Here is a 14994-nt window from a genome sequence, read left to right as displayed (position 1 = left end):
TCTTCAGAGATAAACTTTTCTGTTCAGTTGAAGCTGTGCTGCTATTTTAACTAGTTTAAAAAAAAGTAATGATTAGATAATTTACAGTATTTCTTTTGTTGACCTACTTCTTTCAGATATATTTTTAACTGTGGTCCTGTAATGTTACTTTATCTTTTATTACTTCTAGGCTAAGCCTTCTGCCATCTTGACCCAAGTGCTTTTCAACAGAAATGGGCATTATATTGATTTAGATGTGTTTTGAATTCTGACAGATTTTTTTCTTGGTACTTTGTTTCTAGTCATGCCCATAAAAACACAGTGATGGAAGTGAAATTAAATCTCAATGGCAATTGGCTACTCACAGCATCACGTGACCATCTTTGTAAACTTTTTGACATCCGAAACTTGAAAGAAGAGCTTCAGGTCTTCCGAGGTCATAAGAAAGAAGCCACAGGTCAGTCGCTGTCAAATGTACTTCTCTTTCTGACTATTGCCTGTAGCTTTCTGAGGTCCTAATAATTTTGTCTTTCCCCATGTTTTTGTTTTACAGCTGTGGCCTGGCATCCTGTACATGAAGGACTTTTTGCCAGTGGAGGGTCTGATGGCTCTTTGTTATTTTGGCATGTTGGGTATGTAACACTTATTATGTAAATAAGGTATATATTTTATGAAGAGAGTATCTGAAAGTGTAAAAGATGATAATGTTTGTATTTTTTTCTGAGTGTTCATATGTCAGAGACTTCCTGCAGCTTTCAATTCTGGAAACCCAGCTTGGAATAAAAAACTTGACACCTTTATTTTTGGATATGGAAGTCATTAAGAGTGAATAAAACAGATTTTCTTGTTTCTTATTGGTGAAATCATCTTGAGGCACTTCCCCCTCTGAAGTGTTCTTTGGGTGAAAGAATATATTACTGAAAAAAATCAGTACTCCTGTAACATGTGGAATTGACCAGATTCAGAGTAACAGGCTTTGATGCCTTTGTGTTGCACTAAAATAAAACGTCTTTTTTTTGGTAACTTTTGTGAAAAAGACATCTTTCTGTGGTGCTGTTACAGGGTAGAAAAGGAAGTGGGTGGGATGGAGATGGCCCACGAAGGAATGATCTGGAGTCTGGCTTGGCACCCTCTTGGACATATTCTCTGCTCAGGCTCTAATGATCATACTAGGTAAGCTTTATATAAAAATAACAAGGAATTACTGTATTCATAGAACAGAAGGAAAAAAATGGGTACATTTTTTCATCAATAGATTGATGTATTAATTTGTATTCCATATTATTCTTAGGAACATTTTTGTGGTGGTTTATAAATAAATATATTACAAGAAGGAGACTGGGTATTGAATATGACTTTTTAATTCAAATTTTGTTTGCTTTCTGGTGTAAAAAAAGTCTTGCTACATTTTAAATTTTTAGAAGAAAATCATTGGAAAACTTGTGTTTACCAGTAGACTACTTAAGTGCTCAGAAATACACTGAAACCATGCTCCTCCCTTCCCAATTCAATTATTTTTATTTTGACAGCAAATTCTGGACGCGAAACCGACCAGGTGATAAAATGCGAGATCGTTATAATCTAAACCTATTACCAGGAATGTCTGAAGATGGAGTAGAATATGGTGAGGCTCTTGCACATTTTTCTTTCTCCGAAATATGATTTTCTGTTAAAAAATGTTAGTATCGAGATTTTACAAAACAAATTTCAGTTTTATCATTTACTGATTTGTAAATCACCAGTGATAAGTTTCATTTTTATAAAAGTGTTAATTTTATTGTGCCACTGTATTTATAAAATTTCTGTTGACAATGGATGTATTTCTATTTATAGATGACCTTGAACCTAATAGCCTAGCAGTAATTCCAGGGATGGGAATACCAGAACAATTAAAATTAGCTATGGAACAAGAGCAGTTGGGTAAGAGAAGTTGTACCTCTAAATTTTATTTTTATGAAATTTTTGTATATCTGATTTCTTCATGATATTATTTTGAAAATGCCTAAATGATTTATGTTGAGAAATGTTGATATAAGTGATATAAACTGCATAATATTTGTATCTGTTCTTCCAAAAATGTGTTCATTGACAAAGTAGCCACTTTATTTTGTTTCCTTGACTAACTACTTATTTTTGTGATTATAGGGAAAGATGAATCAAATGAAATTGAAATGACGATTCCAGGTTTAGATTGGGGAATGGAAGAGGTAATGCAAAAGGATCAGAAAAAAGTACCTCAGAAGAAAGTCCCTTATGCAAAACCTATTCCTGCCCAGTTCCAACAGGTGAGTAACTAAAATGGCCCCACCTCATCCATATGCTGAGAGATTCTGCTTGCTGAGTCTAATTGAAGTTCAGAAATGTATTTCTCTGTATTTTCTCATCTGCTGAAGGTATTTCTGTATTGTAGACTATTTTGTGGAATATTTCCCCATGTTTTATGCATTCTTAGACATAGTTCCCATATGCTTGCTGCTTTGCAGTTAGTGCTGAGTTTGTCTTGAGTCTTTTCTAGATCTTTTATTCTCAGCTACTTGCTATCATCCATGCTGTCAAAGAAAGGAGGAAAAAAAGACATGCAGCAGAGAGAGTATGTTGACTCTCTTCTACATTGTTTGTCTGTCTTCTGCTTTATTTGTCCCTTAACATGAAGTGTGTGTACCCTTTGGAAGAGGCAGTCAAGTTTCACATTCTTGATAACACACAGGATCTTAACAGCTTGTATCAATTTAGTAATTTCTGCCTTGTAATGTGTTTACCTAATTCCATTCCTGTGTCACTAAGAATTAACATTCAAAATAAAGAAAATACACCAGGTGGCTGACTTGTATTTACCAAGTTGGAATGAACCAATAATGTTATAGAATGGTTTTTCATTCTATCATTATAATTTACACACTTAGGGTATATTTTAATATTCTCTTTTTTCCCAAGGCTTGGATGCAGAATAAAGTTCCAATTCCTGCCCCAAACGAGGTACTGAATGACAGAAAAGAGGACATTAAATTGGAAGAGAAGAAAAAAACACAAGCAGAAATTGAGCAAGAAATGGCCACGTTACAGTATACTAACCCACAGCTTCTTGAGGTATATGTAAAGTTCTCTAGGGGGAATTCAAGATGATCTAAGAAAGTAGTGATAACATTTTTTTATTGATAATACTCGTATGGAGAAGGGATGGGACCCTCAGATGGGTCTGATGAGCACCACCATTTCTTATTGCTATGTTAGGAAGCTAGTTTTTAACCATATCAGTCAAGCACTGAAGAGACATAAGTTTAACATGTATTTTTAATAGGAAAGATAAAGCCAACATAGTTTAAATATGGATTCACTTATTTATCCACAGATAAGAGAGTTTTTTTTTTCTGTCAGCTCTAGAGCAGGTGGATTGTTCTTATTTTTCCTACTTTTGACAGCTACCAAGAATGATAAAACACCAGTAAATTATTGGGCTTTCCTTAATCAAAATGGATATAAATAATCCTGACTGCTGTTTTCTAGCACTTAAAAAGAGGCTGTCTTGAGTGAGTGTGGAAGCTTGAGTACCCTCAGAATTATCTGAATATTATATGGACTCTAGTTACTGTTGGGACATTAAGAGGTTGATGCCTCATGTTTGTTTTGAGGCTCCCCACAAAATTAGTGACAGCAGTGTTGGCATCTAGGGCTGTGGCATATTTATAAATATGCTTATTCTTTTTTCTTTCTTTCTTTCTAGCAACTTAAAATTGAAAGACTTGCACAGAAACAGGCTGAGCAAATTCAGCCTCCTCCTCCATCTGGCACCCCTCTCCTTGGACCCCAGCCGTTTCCAGGACAAGGTCCAATGTCTCAGATTCCTCAAGGTTTTCAACAGCCCCATCCATCTCAGCAGATGCCGATGAACATGGCTCAAATGGGGCCTCCAGGTCCACAGGGACAGTTTAGACCCCCTGGTCCTCAGGGACAAATGGGACCACAAGGTCCTCCACTGCATCAGGGAGGTGGGGGGCCACAAGGATTTATGGGACCACAAGGACCTCAAGGCCCACCCCAGGGGTTGCCCAGGCCTCAGGACATACATGGGCCACAAGGTATGCAAAGGCATCCTGGACCTCATGGCACTTTGGGACCTCAAGGACCACCTGGACCACAGGGTAATTCTGGTCCTCAAGGTCATATGGGCCCTCAGGGTCCACCTGGCCCACAAGGTCACATAGGTCCTCAAGGCCCACCTGGTCCCCAGGGTCACATGGGCCCTCAGGGGCCTCCTGGTACTCAAGGTATGCAGGGACCACCTGGTCCCAGAGGAATGCAAGGACCTCCTCATCCTCATGGGATACAAGGTGGGCCAGGGTCTCAAGGGATCCAAGGCCCTGTGTCTCAGGGACCTCTGATGGGATTAAATCCAAGAGGAATGCAGGGTCCTCCAGGCCCTCGAGAGAATCAGGGTCCTGCTCCCCAAGGGATGATGATGGGCCACCCACCTCAAGAGATGAGAGGACCTCACCCTCCAAGTGGACTACTGGGACATGGCCCTCAGGAAATGAGAGGTCCTCAGGAGATGCGAGGCATGCAGGGGCCTCCACCCCAAGGATCAATGATGGGCCCTCCCCAGGAATTGCGAGGGCCTCCAGGCTCACAAAGTCAGCAGGGGCCTCCCCAGGGCTCTTTGGGACCTCCACCTCAGGGTGGCATGCAAGGACCCCCTGGACCTCAGGGACAGCAGAACCCGGCAAGAGGGCCACATCCATCTCAAGGGCCAATACCATTCCAGCAGCAGAAAACAGCTCTGCTAGGTGATGGGCCCCGGGCCCCCTTCAATCAGGTATTATTTATTTCCAACTTGTAGGCATTACAGAGTGGGAAGGTACACTGAGGTGGCACTTCCAAATGCTGTGAACAGTAGTCTCAGCTGGTCTAAATATCTCTCAGGTGATGATAATGACTTGAGAATAGCAACACAAATGAAGAAGGAATTCAGAATAATCAGACTATTAAATATATCTCAATGATTCTTTACTCCTCAACCTATGTTTTTTCATAGATGTTCTTCCAGAAAAGATTACCTCTCAATTGAATATAGCTGTGCCCTGGAGAGGAAGCATGGGTGGCTCTTGAGTCTGTTATACTCTTTTTTGGGCCCTTTGCAGCATAGCGTTTCATGGGCCTGCCAGCAACAGAGCTACCTCCTATCTTACTGCCGGCTCTACTTTTTAAGATAGCACCGGGTATTTAACTCACAAGTATACTGTAGACCATGATCTCACTATTTTTATTTCAGTGAATGCTTTTAGAGATCTCTCAGTCCAGAATTATGCATTCTCAGATGGCAGTTTTTTGGATGAAATTCTGTTCAAGTTGTTTTCAGCTCAGTTATAAAAATATTTACAGGAAGGAGTATTTCTGTAGAAAAATTTTTGGCCCTTTTTAGATGATTCTCTTTTTGTCATCCAAGTTTTATTCTCCATTCGCTGAGCTTGAGAGGTGCTTGAGCTGTGGTGTGAGGAGAGTTCAGGTTATTTGGGGTGAATTTAAAAAATACTGCATGAGCATAGGTGAACTTGACACTGTTCAGCTCTGTGGTTTTCATGTTCTTGTGAATTTCATTATCTAGAAGCATTGTTTGGGTATGAAGAACTCCATTTGTCTACCTGAAGTCAGTCTTGGACCAAAAGTGACTGAGTGAGCAAGCTAATCTTGACTCCCTGGGTCTTTACTGAGGGTACTCCATTCACTTAGAGAGGTCATACTGCAGATGCTGTGTACAGAAAACACAATCTGTTAACACCTCTAAGAATTTGTAATGTGTAGATGACCATTGGATTTACGGAATTGAAATAACTAGCTAAATAAGTAGATTATATGGTACTTTTTTGTAGATCTTCCAGAACTTAAAAATGTCATAGCAATGAAGAATCTGATGACATTTGAGTTTATTTCCAGAATTTGTTGCACACATTTCAGAGTTTAAGATGAGTTTGCTAAACCTAGGTTTATCATCCTGAATTGCTCCAAAACTTGAAATATTATATATTAATACAGAGTGTATTTGTGTGTTTATAATATTTACTTAACCTTATGACAGTGAATTAACAGTTTTCATTTTGGAGGATAAAAACATGAACTTTAGCTACCACATTATGACTGAAATTACAAATGTCAAATTCAAGAGGACAAGTCTGAATTTCTGGGAGAATTTAATAAGAATTTTTATTCTATCATGTTATAAACAATTTTTTTTATGAGAAAAGCATAATGGCTCTAAAGATTTAATTGACATATAGAAATATGAGTAGAATGAGCATGAAGGTTTTATCCATTATAGGGCATTTCAAATCTCAAAAATTGCCTGATGAAAATCTTTGCTCTTTCTTCTATGCTGAAATGTGACTTTCTTCACTCCGACCAGACCAATTAATGAATTGGTTTAATTTACTGGAATTGCTTTCACGTCTTAAATTAACAACATGAAAGATGTTGATAAGAGCCTTGCCTTCTTTGGGTAAAAAGGACAGGAAACAAGAGTATAGAAAGTACAGGTACAGTGTTATTGGTGGTCCTTTATAACCACAGTGCTGTACCTCCTATCAAGGCTGCTCTTTCATGTAGCTCATATGGAATATGAAACTTGTACTTTTTATATGAAGGAATGACTATATATATTTGTTTGTTTCTTTATTTGTCAGACCTGATTCAAATTCACTGGACAGTGTGGGGAATCAGAATTTATAGCTAGATAAAAGTACAGAATATAAGGACTAGGGACAAGCTGGGGTTCCAGAGCAAGGAGAGTAAGAGGATCAGGGCAGCAGATTTGTTTTAGACAGAAGCTGCACAAACCTAATGAATCCAACAAGATTCCAAGTGACTGAACTGGGAATAAGCAGTTAGGGTGCAGAGGACAGGGGAGATTAGAAGGTGAAGAAAGAGGTAAGTGAAAGGAGAAAGCCAATGTGAACACCTTGCTCATCAGAAACCCAGCCCTTTCTTAATCTCCTGCTCCCTTCCTTTTTAAACCCAGCCCTTACCTCTTGCCAAGGCAGGTAATTTTCTGTAGCTGGAAAAAAGTCATGGATGTGAGAGCACAGTTAATACAGATCTCCAGGTCTTTCCTTTTGCCAGAAGTTCTCTATCAGAGTGTTGTTGTTAGTTATTACATTAAGATTTCTGACTTTCCATTGAGGTTCTTGCTTGGCATTATTACAGGTAAAGATATGGCTTTAAATAAAACCTACTAGCAGGTTTAAAATATGTTTCCTTTTGTTATGGTAAGAGAAGTATCTTTCCCCCAATTTAAGGACAGTTTTCCTATAATGTCACTAATATTTACTGCTGAAGGCTTTGGGGCAACCTAGTGTTTTTATCTTGTCACATTATAATAAATTGCTATTCATGAAGCACAAGCCTGTGATTTCACACCCCCGCTTTAAAAACATCTTTTCAGGAAGGACAGAACGCAGGCCCCCCACCCCTGATCCCAGGCCTAGGGCAGCAGGGAGCACAAGGTCGCATCCCCCCTCTTAACCCTGGACAAGGACCTGGCCCTAACAAAGGTAAATATCTGCTCGGTTGGATATGAGATTGTATTTTACCACCTTTCGGTAAATCATACAATAAATAGTTATATTGGTAAGTAATTGATAGAATGGTCATTTGTACCTCTAGAATAAATGAGAGCACTGTCATTTCAGATAATAGCTTTGTCTTATGTTGTTTTCATTTATAGATTTGCTTTAGTTAGCCAAAAACGCTGCCTGGAGGAATTAAGCTTCTCACGACCTGTCAATGAGATGAGTGGGACAGTTTGTAGCACCAGGGCCTGGGCCACAGGTGGCGTCGTCCGTCTGCTGGGAGTGGGAGCGGTACCTGGGCTCATCCAGCGCAAGTGCATGTTTAGCATCCAGAGAGCTGAACTGTTTCAGTTTAAATTTTTTAATGATAAAGAATTCAGATTTTAACACTTTTTAATATCGCACTCTTCTCTCCCCGCCCCCAATCATGTCATGTATTGAATTCTTTAGTGGTTTACATTGTTCTGCACCACTTGAAAAGAAAAAAGCAATACATGAAATGTTGTTCCTCAGGTTGTTGCTGTGGAAAGCACAGAGATGAGAATTGTCCGTATTTAGTTGTGAAGCTATTTGGAAGTTAATCCCAAGAGTTGAAAGAGCACGTTGAGGGAGCCAGACTCCCCTGTTCCCTATTTATGCTCTCATACATCTGCATGAAGCATTGGATCAGGAGTAAAGTGGGCAGCAGGCTGTTGGATGGAAAGTTAGAGGATAGAACTATGAGGGGGTGTATGTGGAGGGAAGTTAGGAGATGGAATTGTTATCTTCAGTGGGAGGACATCAGCCAGAGACCCATGAGTACTGGAGAAAACTTCACTCCTAAGCCCACGGCACTCTGTGGTACATGTTCTTGCCCCCAGTTTTCAAGTTAAGAACAGTCCTTGTCAGCATTTACAGCCCAAGGACTTCGGGAATTTAAAGCCTAGTCTTGAATTTATGTGAGTTATTAGAGATAGGAAAGGAAGGGATAAAGGAATTAGGAAAATGTCTATTTTAGTCCCATTCTATGAAGTGATGGCTAACAGAGAAAAAGAGCAAGCATCAAGAACTAATCTTTGGAGTTTGGGGATCCTTATGAATCTCTTTTACTCATAAGTTACAGCCATCGATGAGAGCCCGCCTCTCTTCAATCTTCCCTACCCTATGTCTGTCTCCACCTATTTCTCTCTCCTCGTTCTTCCCTTTTTCTTTCTCTCTCCTTCCACACCCCATTTCTCCCTCTTTCTTCATCTCTTTTCTTCCCATGGACAGAAGGGAGAAGGGAAGAGCCAAGAAAGGGGTCCTGTTATCTCCTACTGGATTAACCAGTGCTCCTGCCACATCCCTTCTGATTTGCAGTGGTGGGTTTCTTCCCCTGCAGGAACAGAGAGCTTTTAAATAGGTAGAGGTAATGGGAGGATTAATATTCATAGGTAAATCCAAGTGGAAAAATGTTCAGCTTCCTCAGGTCAAAGATCTGCTGTGTCTAAGGTCACACCAAATTCAGACAAGGTAATGTAATGCCAGGGAGAAGCCATTAACTGCAGCAGCACACTGAGAAGTGAGGGGACCTATCTACCATAAGAAACAGATCTAGGATATTTGCAAACTGACTGAATGAAGAGGTGACTCAAAAGGTACTTTGCTCAGCATGGAGAGAACTGGTTTAATGGAGGAAAGAGGGAGAACCCTTCTAATGGTATATTTTTATGCTGAGATTTCCAAGTTTTTTAAAATACATGTTTGAATATTGAGGAGGGATTGAAATGGCTAAGAGAAATGAACAGACACAAAAGAAGGACGTTGAAAGGGTAAGAATTATGGCTGACCGTGGTACGAGGAAACGAAATTCATCTTTATGGTCAGAGAAAAAAATAAAAAGGCATGAGCTGGGCAAGTGAAGGAATTTCATTTGAAAAACTTAGTTATTTTAGAGACAAGAGTAACTCTTTGCTATCTAACTTTCGGATGTATTTAAATTCTATGTGGTATAGGTAATAGGTATTCATTTGTAATGGCTGCAATAGTTCAGTAGCCAGGAAAACAGATCCCTTCAAAGTTAAGAGGTGAACTGAGTTAATCATTACAGATTTAATTGGTTTCTCTAGATTTTTATTCAGTACTTTGAATATATGTTCAAATATTTTAAAAATCTTCATTGAGTTTCCAAACATTGTCTGCAAAGAATGGTAATAATAATGGATGAGGAATAACATTCATAGAAAGAGGCAGAAAAACTGTTCATGTAAACCTTGAAACTGAAGTACAGCGGGGCTTCATAGTCACCAGTTATGAGAGAAGCTAGCTCATGGTTCCATGTGCCTTACAGAAAAGTTTGTTAAGAATCAAAGTGTGAGTTAAGAAATCAAATTAAATGAACTATAAGGGTTAAAGGAGTGATATCATAGTTGGTGGCAGCATAGCTCTGTACCCTGTAATGAGCTTTGTAGGCCTTTATAAGTGTGGAGGTGACTTTGCTTGGCTTCCTGGCCTGCAGCATGAATTTTCTATTGTCTCCTTCCTGGGCATGGAGCAGGTGGGCCAGAATGAAGTCACCGAAAGACTGGGGGCTGGGAGGAAATCTCATTCTTACCTGTGTTCTCTAAATTAATCCTCACAGTAGAGGAATATACTAGAAAGGTGTGGGTATTGCTAATCTCATTTGAGATTAGTAATTTGCCCTAATTCGAGTTCACTTAACTATTAAGTGATGAAGTTGAAATCTTCATCACACACCCTTGTTCTTTCCATTATGTGGTGCGTTAGGGACATTTGTTATCTAAGTATTCTGAGAAGCAAGAAGGGAAAACATTCTAAATAAAAGAATGCATTCTGAAACATTATGCTAAAAATCAGACCTCTGTTGCTAGGATTGCTGGAAGACATAGTAAAATCAGCTTTGTTTTCTGTAGGTGACTCACGGGGCCCTCCAAACCATCACATGGGCCCGATGTCAGAGAGGCGTCATGAGCAGAGCAGTGGCCCCGAGCATGGTGCGGACAGGGGGCCTTACCGTGGCGGCCAGGACTGCAGGGGTCCTCCTGATAGGCGCGGCCCTCACCCTGACTTCCCTGATGACTTCAGCAGACCAGATGACTTCCACCCTGACAAGCGCTTTGGCCACCGATTACGTGAATTTGAGGGGCGAGGAGGACCTTTACCACAAGAAGAGAAGTGGAGGCGGGGGGGCCCCGGGCCTCCGTTTCCCCCTGATCACAGGGAGTTCAGCGAGGGGGATGGCCGGGGTGCAGGCCGCGGCCCTCCAGGGGTGTGGGAAGGCCGCAGACCTGGAGATGAACGATTCCCCCGGGATCCTGAGGACCCCCGTTTTCGAGGGCGCAGAGAAGAAAGGTGGGGCAGATGCATTGTGGGTCCATTTCTTCCTGGGAGCTTTTTACTTGTTTTTTCTCATAAAAGTCTCTTTCCTCTTACTTGGAAGAAAATATTAGACTGATTTAGTAGGTCTACCCTCTATGTTTTGCATATAGAGTTAAAAAATAATTATGCTTTTTAATCTTTATGTAGTCCTTTTGTCTTAGCAATTTAGAAAAAAAAATTTTTTGGCATAGTTTTTGCTTGTTTTAAAGAGATGGGAGGATCCATATACTATAAAGTTTCTTGGATCTGATCAGAAATCTCATATGTTCTTTTGATTGGAATGAAATATGAGACAGATATCTAGATAAGAATAAAGGAAATATTAAATAGTTTTTGTGAAATTGCTTAAAGATGTTAACAAAATCAAATCAAACTGAAAATAATCTTGCTGTTAAATGAGGTCGAGGTCAGGCTCAAACACTCAGCTTGCTTGGGGTTAAAAAGGAATAGAAGAAATATGGAGGAAAAACAAGAATTAGTGAAATCTCAAGTGAGACTCTGAATAATCAATGACGCTGATAATTGAGTATTTATCATGTGCACATTCATACTAGATATTACCTCATCTAATATTACAGTGAATTGTGAGATCGGTGTTATTGTCACCATTTTACATATAAGGAGTCACACCGAGAATCAGCAGTTTCTTGACCTTCAAAAGTCCCACATGCCCATGCTGTTCAATACCCCTGCCTTTACTGCTTCAGTCATCCCTCCTAAGTCTTTTCTCATTGCATTTTTCACTAGTGTTGCAAGTAGGTGATTGAGTTATGGTTGGCAAATCCCATCACAGGATGTGTGAAAGATTGGCTGATGGAAGGACTGTGGAGGGTGAAATAGAGGGTTAAGGAAAGCAGCTGTCAGAGTGAGTTTTTTAAAAACAAAAAGATTGAAGGGCTCCCAGTTTTCTTAAGGGTCTCTCTTAATGATAACCAAGTATTCTGTCTTTTAAATGACTTTTTATGTCTGCAAGTGCCTCATTTCCAACAGCTTTGACACCAGCAACTTTCCTCGATTTCTTGAAACTGCATCTTGTACAAAGTTTCAAATTTTACAAAGTCCCAATTTGTATTATATTTCATCTTTCAGTGACAAACTCATAGCTAAAGTCTTGTGCTTTTTACAACTCTGTGCTGCTCTTCAAATAAGACAAACATGCTCTTGTTTCCATTGTGCTTGCTGTTTCCTCCACCTGGAACACAGTTTCCCAGATGGTTGTGGCGCCTAGAACATAGTTTCCCAGTTAGACCTCTCCTGTTATACTCAGTTCCTTTATTCTGCTTCATATTTTTTCATAGCAGTTAGAACTGTGTGACATTAAGTAAAGTATTTATTTCTTTATTACCTATATCTCCCAGAAGTATGACAGCTTCTCAAGGGCAGGGGCTTTGTTTATCCACCACTGTGTCCTCAGGACTTAAAACAGTAGTGGTAACACAGTAACCATTCAGTAACTTGAAAAATTGAATCTGTTATATGGGGAGAGGTATTTTAGAAGGGTCGGTTCACCAGGAGATACAGATATACTAGTCAGCTCAGGCTGTCATAACAAAATACCATAGACTGGGTAGCTTTAAGAACAGAAATCTATTTTCTCACAATTCTAGATGCTGGAAGTCTCAAATCAAGATCTAGCAGGGTAGGTTTCTAGTGAGACTTCTCTTCCTGGCTTGCAGACAGCCACCTTCTCCCTATATCCTCACATGGATGGGAGAGAGTGAACAAACTCTCCCTATAAGGGCACAAATCCCATCACAGGGTCCCTACTGCCGCGACCCCCTTTAACCCGAAGGCCCATCTCCAAATATCACATTCAACATATGAATTTTAAGGGGAATATAGACATTTAGTCCACAACAAGAGTTGCTTTCTAATTAGGGCAAATTAGATTCTCTCTGTCCTTTTGTAACTAAGGAAGTCAGTCATATAGTGGATGCCTGGACAAAAGAAGAGTCCTGCTGTGTTTGGGGATTCTTCCCTGCATCTGACTCAGTGCCGTTTGCTGTTATTCTTCCCTCTCTGCTTACCTCCTCTTGGCCAGTTCCACCCTTACCTTACGTTGTTATTTCAGCCAATGTTCTGGTCACACCCCTTTTGCTTGTAGGAGTGTGATTCATAAGTTTCCTCAGGACCAAGAAAGTTATTGAAAAGATAGCTGGGGTGATGGAGTGGAAAAGGGAAAGCTCTTTTTACAGTAAAATATCAAGAGATAAACATAGGAATGATAGCAAATCAGTTATAAGCAGTCAGTGTCATAATTGATTCAGGCATGGATCATCAGTGGATATAAAACCATTGTGTAAAAAATTGTGGAGCAATGAAGGTATAAGTAGTTTGGCCACAAATGTTTAATCTGAATCTAATCATGAGAAAACAGAGAAATCAAATTGTGGTACATTTTATAAAACACCTGGATGGACCCAAAAATGTCAAGGTCATGAAAGAGGAAATATAGGAGGGGGAACTGTTTTAGATAAAAGTAGTCCAGAGAGACGTGACCATGAATAACAATGTGTGGTCATGATTGAAACAATTGTAAAGGACATTTTGAAAACAACTAGAGAAAGTTGAATGGGCCTATGTATTAAATATTACATCGTATTTAGAGTGGTAATAGTATTATTATGTAGGAGAAAGTCCTGTTCTTAGAAGAAACATACTGAAGTATTTAAGGATGAATCATGTTGTTGGCCACTGATTTTAGAATAGTTTATAAAATGAATTTGTAAATATGTAAAGAAACAAAGCACATGTGGCAAAATCTTAAGAACTAATTAATCTAGGTGTATAGGCTTGTTCTGTTTCAACTTTAAGTTTGAAAATTTTCAAAATAAAATGGAGTAAGAGATAACTGAATGGAGACTCAAGAAAAAGCAGAAGGCTTGTTCTGAGAGGAAGCCACAGGAAGGTGGTTCATGCACACTGGTCCCATACTCTTGACGCCTTTTGACCCTTTCTCCACTTCCCATAGCCTCTCTTGGTGTGCCCATGCACCTTTCCTGCTTGCAGGCCTTTTGTTCTCCTTCCCTACAGGCTGCCGCAGTGCTAGTACTCCCTCATAATGGCTCGGCTTCAGCAATATTCTTAATTCCCCAGTTTTAGAATTGCTGAGAGTTGGTGAAACTGTCTGCCAGCCAGGGCACCAGGCTGCCTGTAAGCCAGATGCCTGCCTGTACAGACCAGTCAGTTGTGCAGCAGGGATTGTATTGGTGAAGTTAGTGGCCACTCCTGCGGAGAGACTTTGGGCCTGGGCAATTGGCAGAACAGAGGCCCCAAAACTAGTCTAGTACAGTTGGCAGGCATGGATCTATACCTCCCTTTTTTGTGATTGTATAAGTATTAAATGTTCATTATAAAAACATAAACGATAATGAAAAGTATTTAGGGGCAATAGTAAAGAGCCTAGGTTGGGGTGAGGCTGTGGTCAGAACTGGATGAGTTAAATTTTGAACACTTATTTGTGTATTTGAATAAATGTCCTAACTTCTCTGTGCCTCAGTGTACTCATGGGTAGAATAATCATAGTAGCAGCTTCGTATGGTTGTGAGGATGAAATGGAATAAATAAATAAATAGTTCTTGTAAGGCACTTGGCGTGATATAAGCACTTAAAAAATGCTCACTGCCATTATTATTAAAAACCTAAAAACATCAAAATGATCCTACATTCCGATATGTTTTCTTTCTGCCTGTTTTTGCTTGTAATATTGGGATTGTAAAATGTGTACTTTAAAAAATACATAATTTTACTTAGTTTTTGTCTTGTTTAATGTTGGGTCATATTTTGTCATATCAGGATGTTTCTTTGAAATGTAATCTGAGAGCTGTAAGGTGTTCCATTAAGTGGACATTCTGGTGTTTTGTCCTGACAGCTTCAGAAGGGGAGCCCCACCAAGACATGAGGGACGTGCTCCCCCAAGAGGAAGGGATGGTTTTCCTGGTCCTGAAGACTTTGGTCCAGAGGAGAGTTTTGATGCGGCTGATGAAGCTGCCCGAGGAAGAGATCTCCGGGGACGAGGCCGGGGTGCCCCACGAGGTAAGCATGTGCTGAGGACACTGGCTCTCAGAAGGCCAGCGGTGGAGAGCTAGGTGGTTGAGGATAT

The 14994-nt window shown here is 40.0% G+C and overlaps 1 protein-coding gene across 2 annotated transcripts in view; it reads left to right on the top strand.

Annotated features, from left to right (window-relative positions):
• WDR33 (WD repeat domain 33) overlaps window positions 1-14994 on the top strand; it is an 84549-nt gene that overhangs the window by 66100 nt on the left and 3455 nt on the right. Inside the window, exons 9-19 of one of the 2 annotated variants that reach the window (XM_016157042.2) lie at window positions 282-436; window positions 533-611; window positions 1042-1152; window positions 1509-1603; window positions 1813-1899; window positions 2125-2264; window positions 2914-3066; window positions 3701-4789; window positions 7409-7517; window positions 10427-10865; window positions 14764-14927. In XM_016157042.2, the coding sequence (XP_016012528.1) occupies window positions 282-436; window positions 533-611; window positions 1042-1152; window positions 1509-1603; window positions 1813-1899; window positions 2125-2264; window positions 2914-3066; window positions 3701-4789; window positions 7409-7517; window positions 10427-10865; window positions 14764-14927 (2621 nt within the window). The remainder of the gene's footprint in view (window positions 1-281; window positions 437-532; window positions 612-1041; window positions 1153-1508; window positions 1604-1812; window positions 1900-2124; window positions 2265-2913; window positions 3067-3700; window positions 4790-7408; window positions 7518-10426; window positions 10866-14763; window positions 14928-14994) is intronic. The other variant, XM_016157043.2, reaches the window with a different exon arrangement.

The sequence above is a fragment of the Rousettus aegyptiacus genome, unplaced genomic scaffold (assembly GCF_014176215.1).
Source record: "Rousettus aegyptiacus isolate mRouAeg1 unplaced genomic scaffold, mRouAeg1.p scaffold_m13_p_2, whole genome shotgun sequence".
Taxonomy (NCBI): Eukaryota; Metazoa; Chordata; class Mammalia; order Chiroptera; family Pteropodidae; genus Rousettus; species Rousettus aegyptiacus.
Note: the sequence above shows the minus strand (reverse complement) of the source record. Positions and strands in the feature narration are given on the sequence as shown.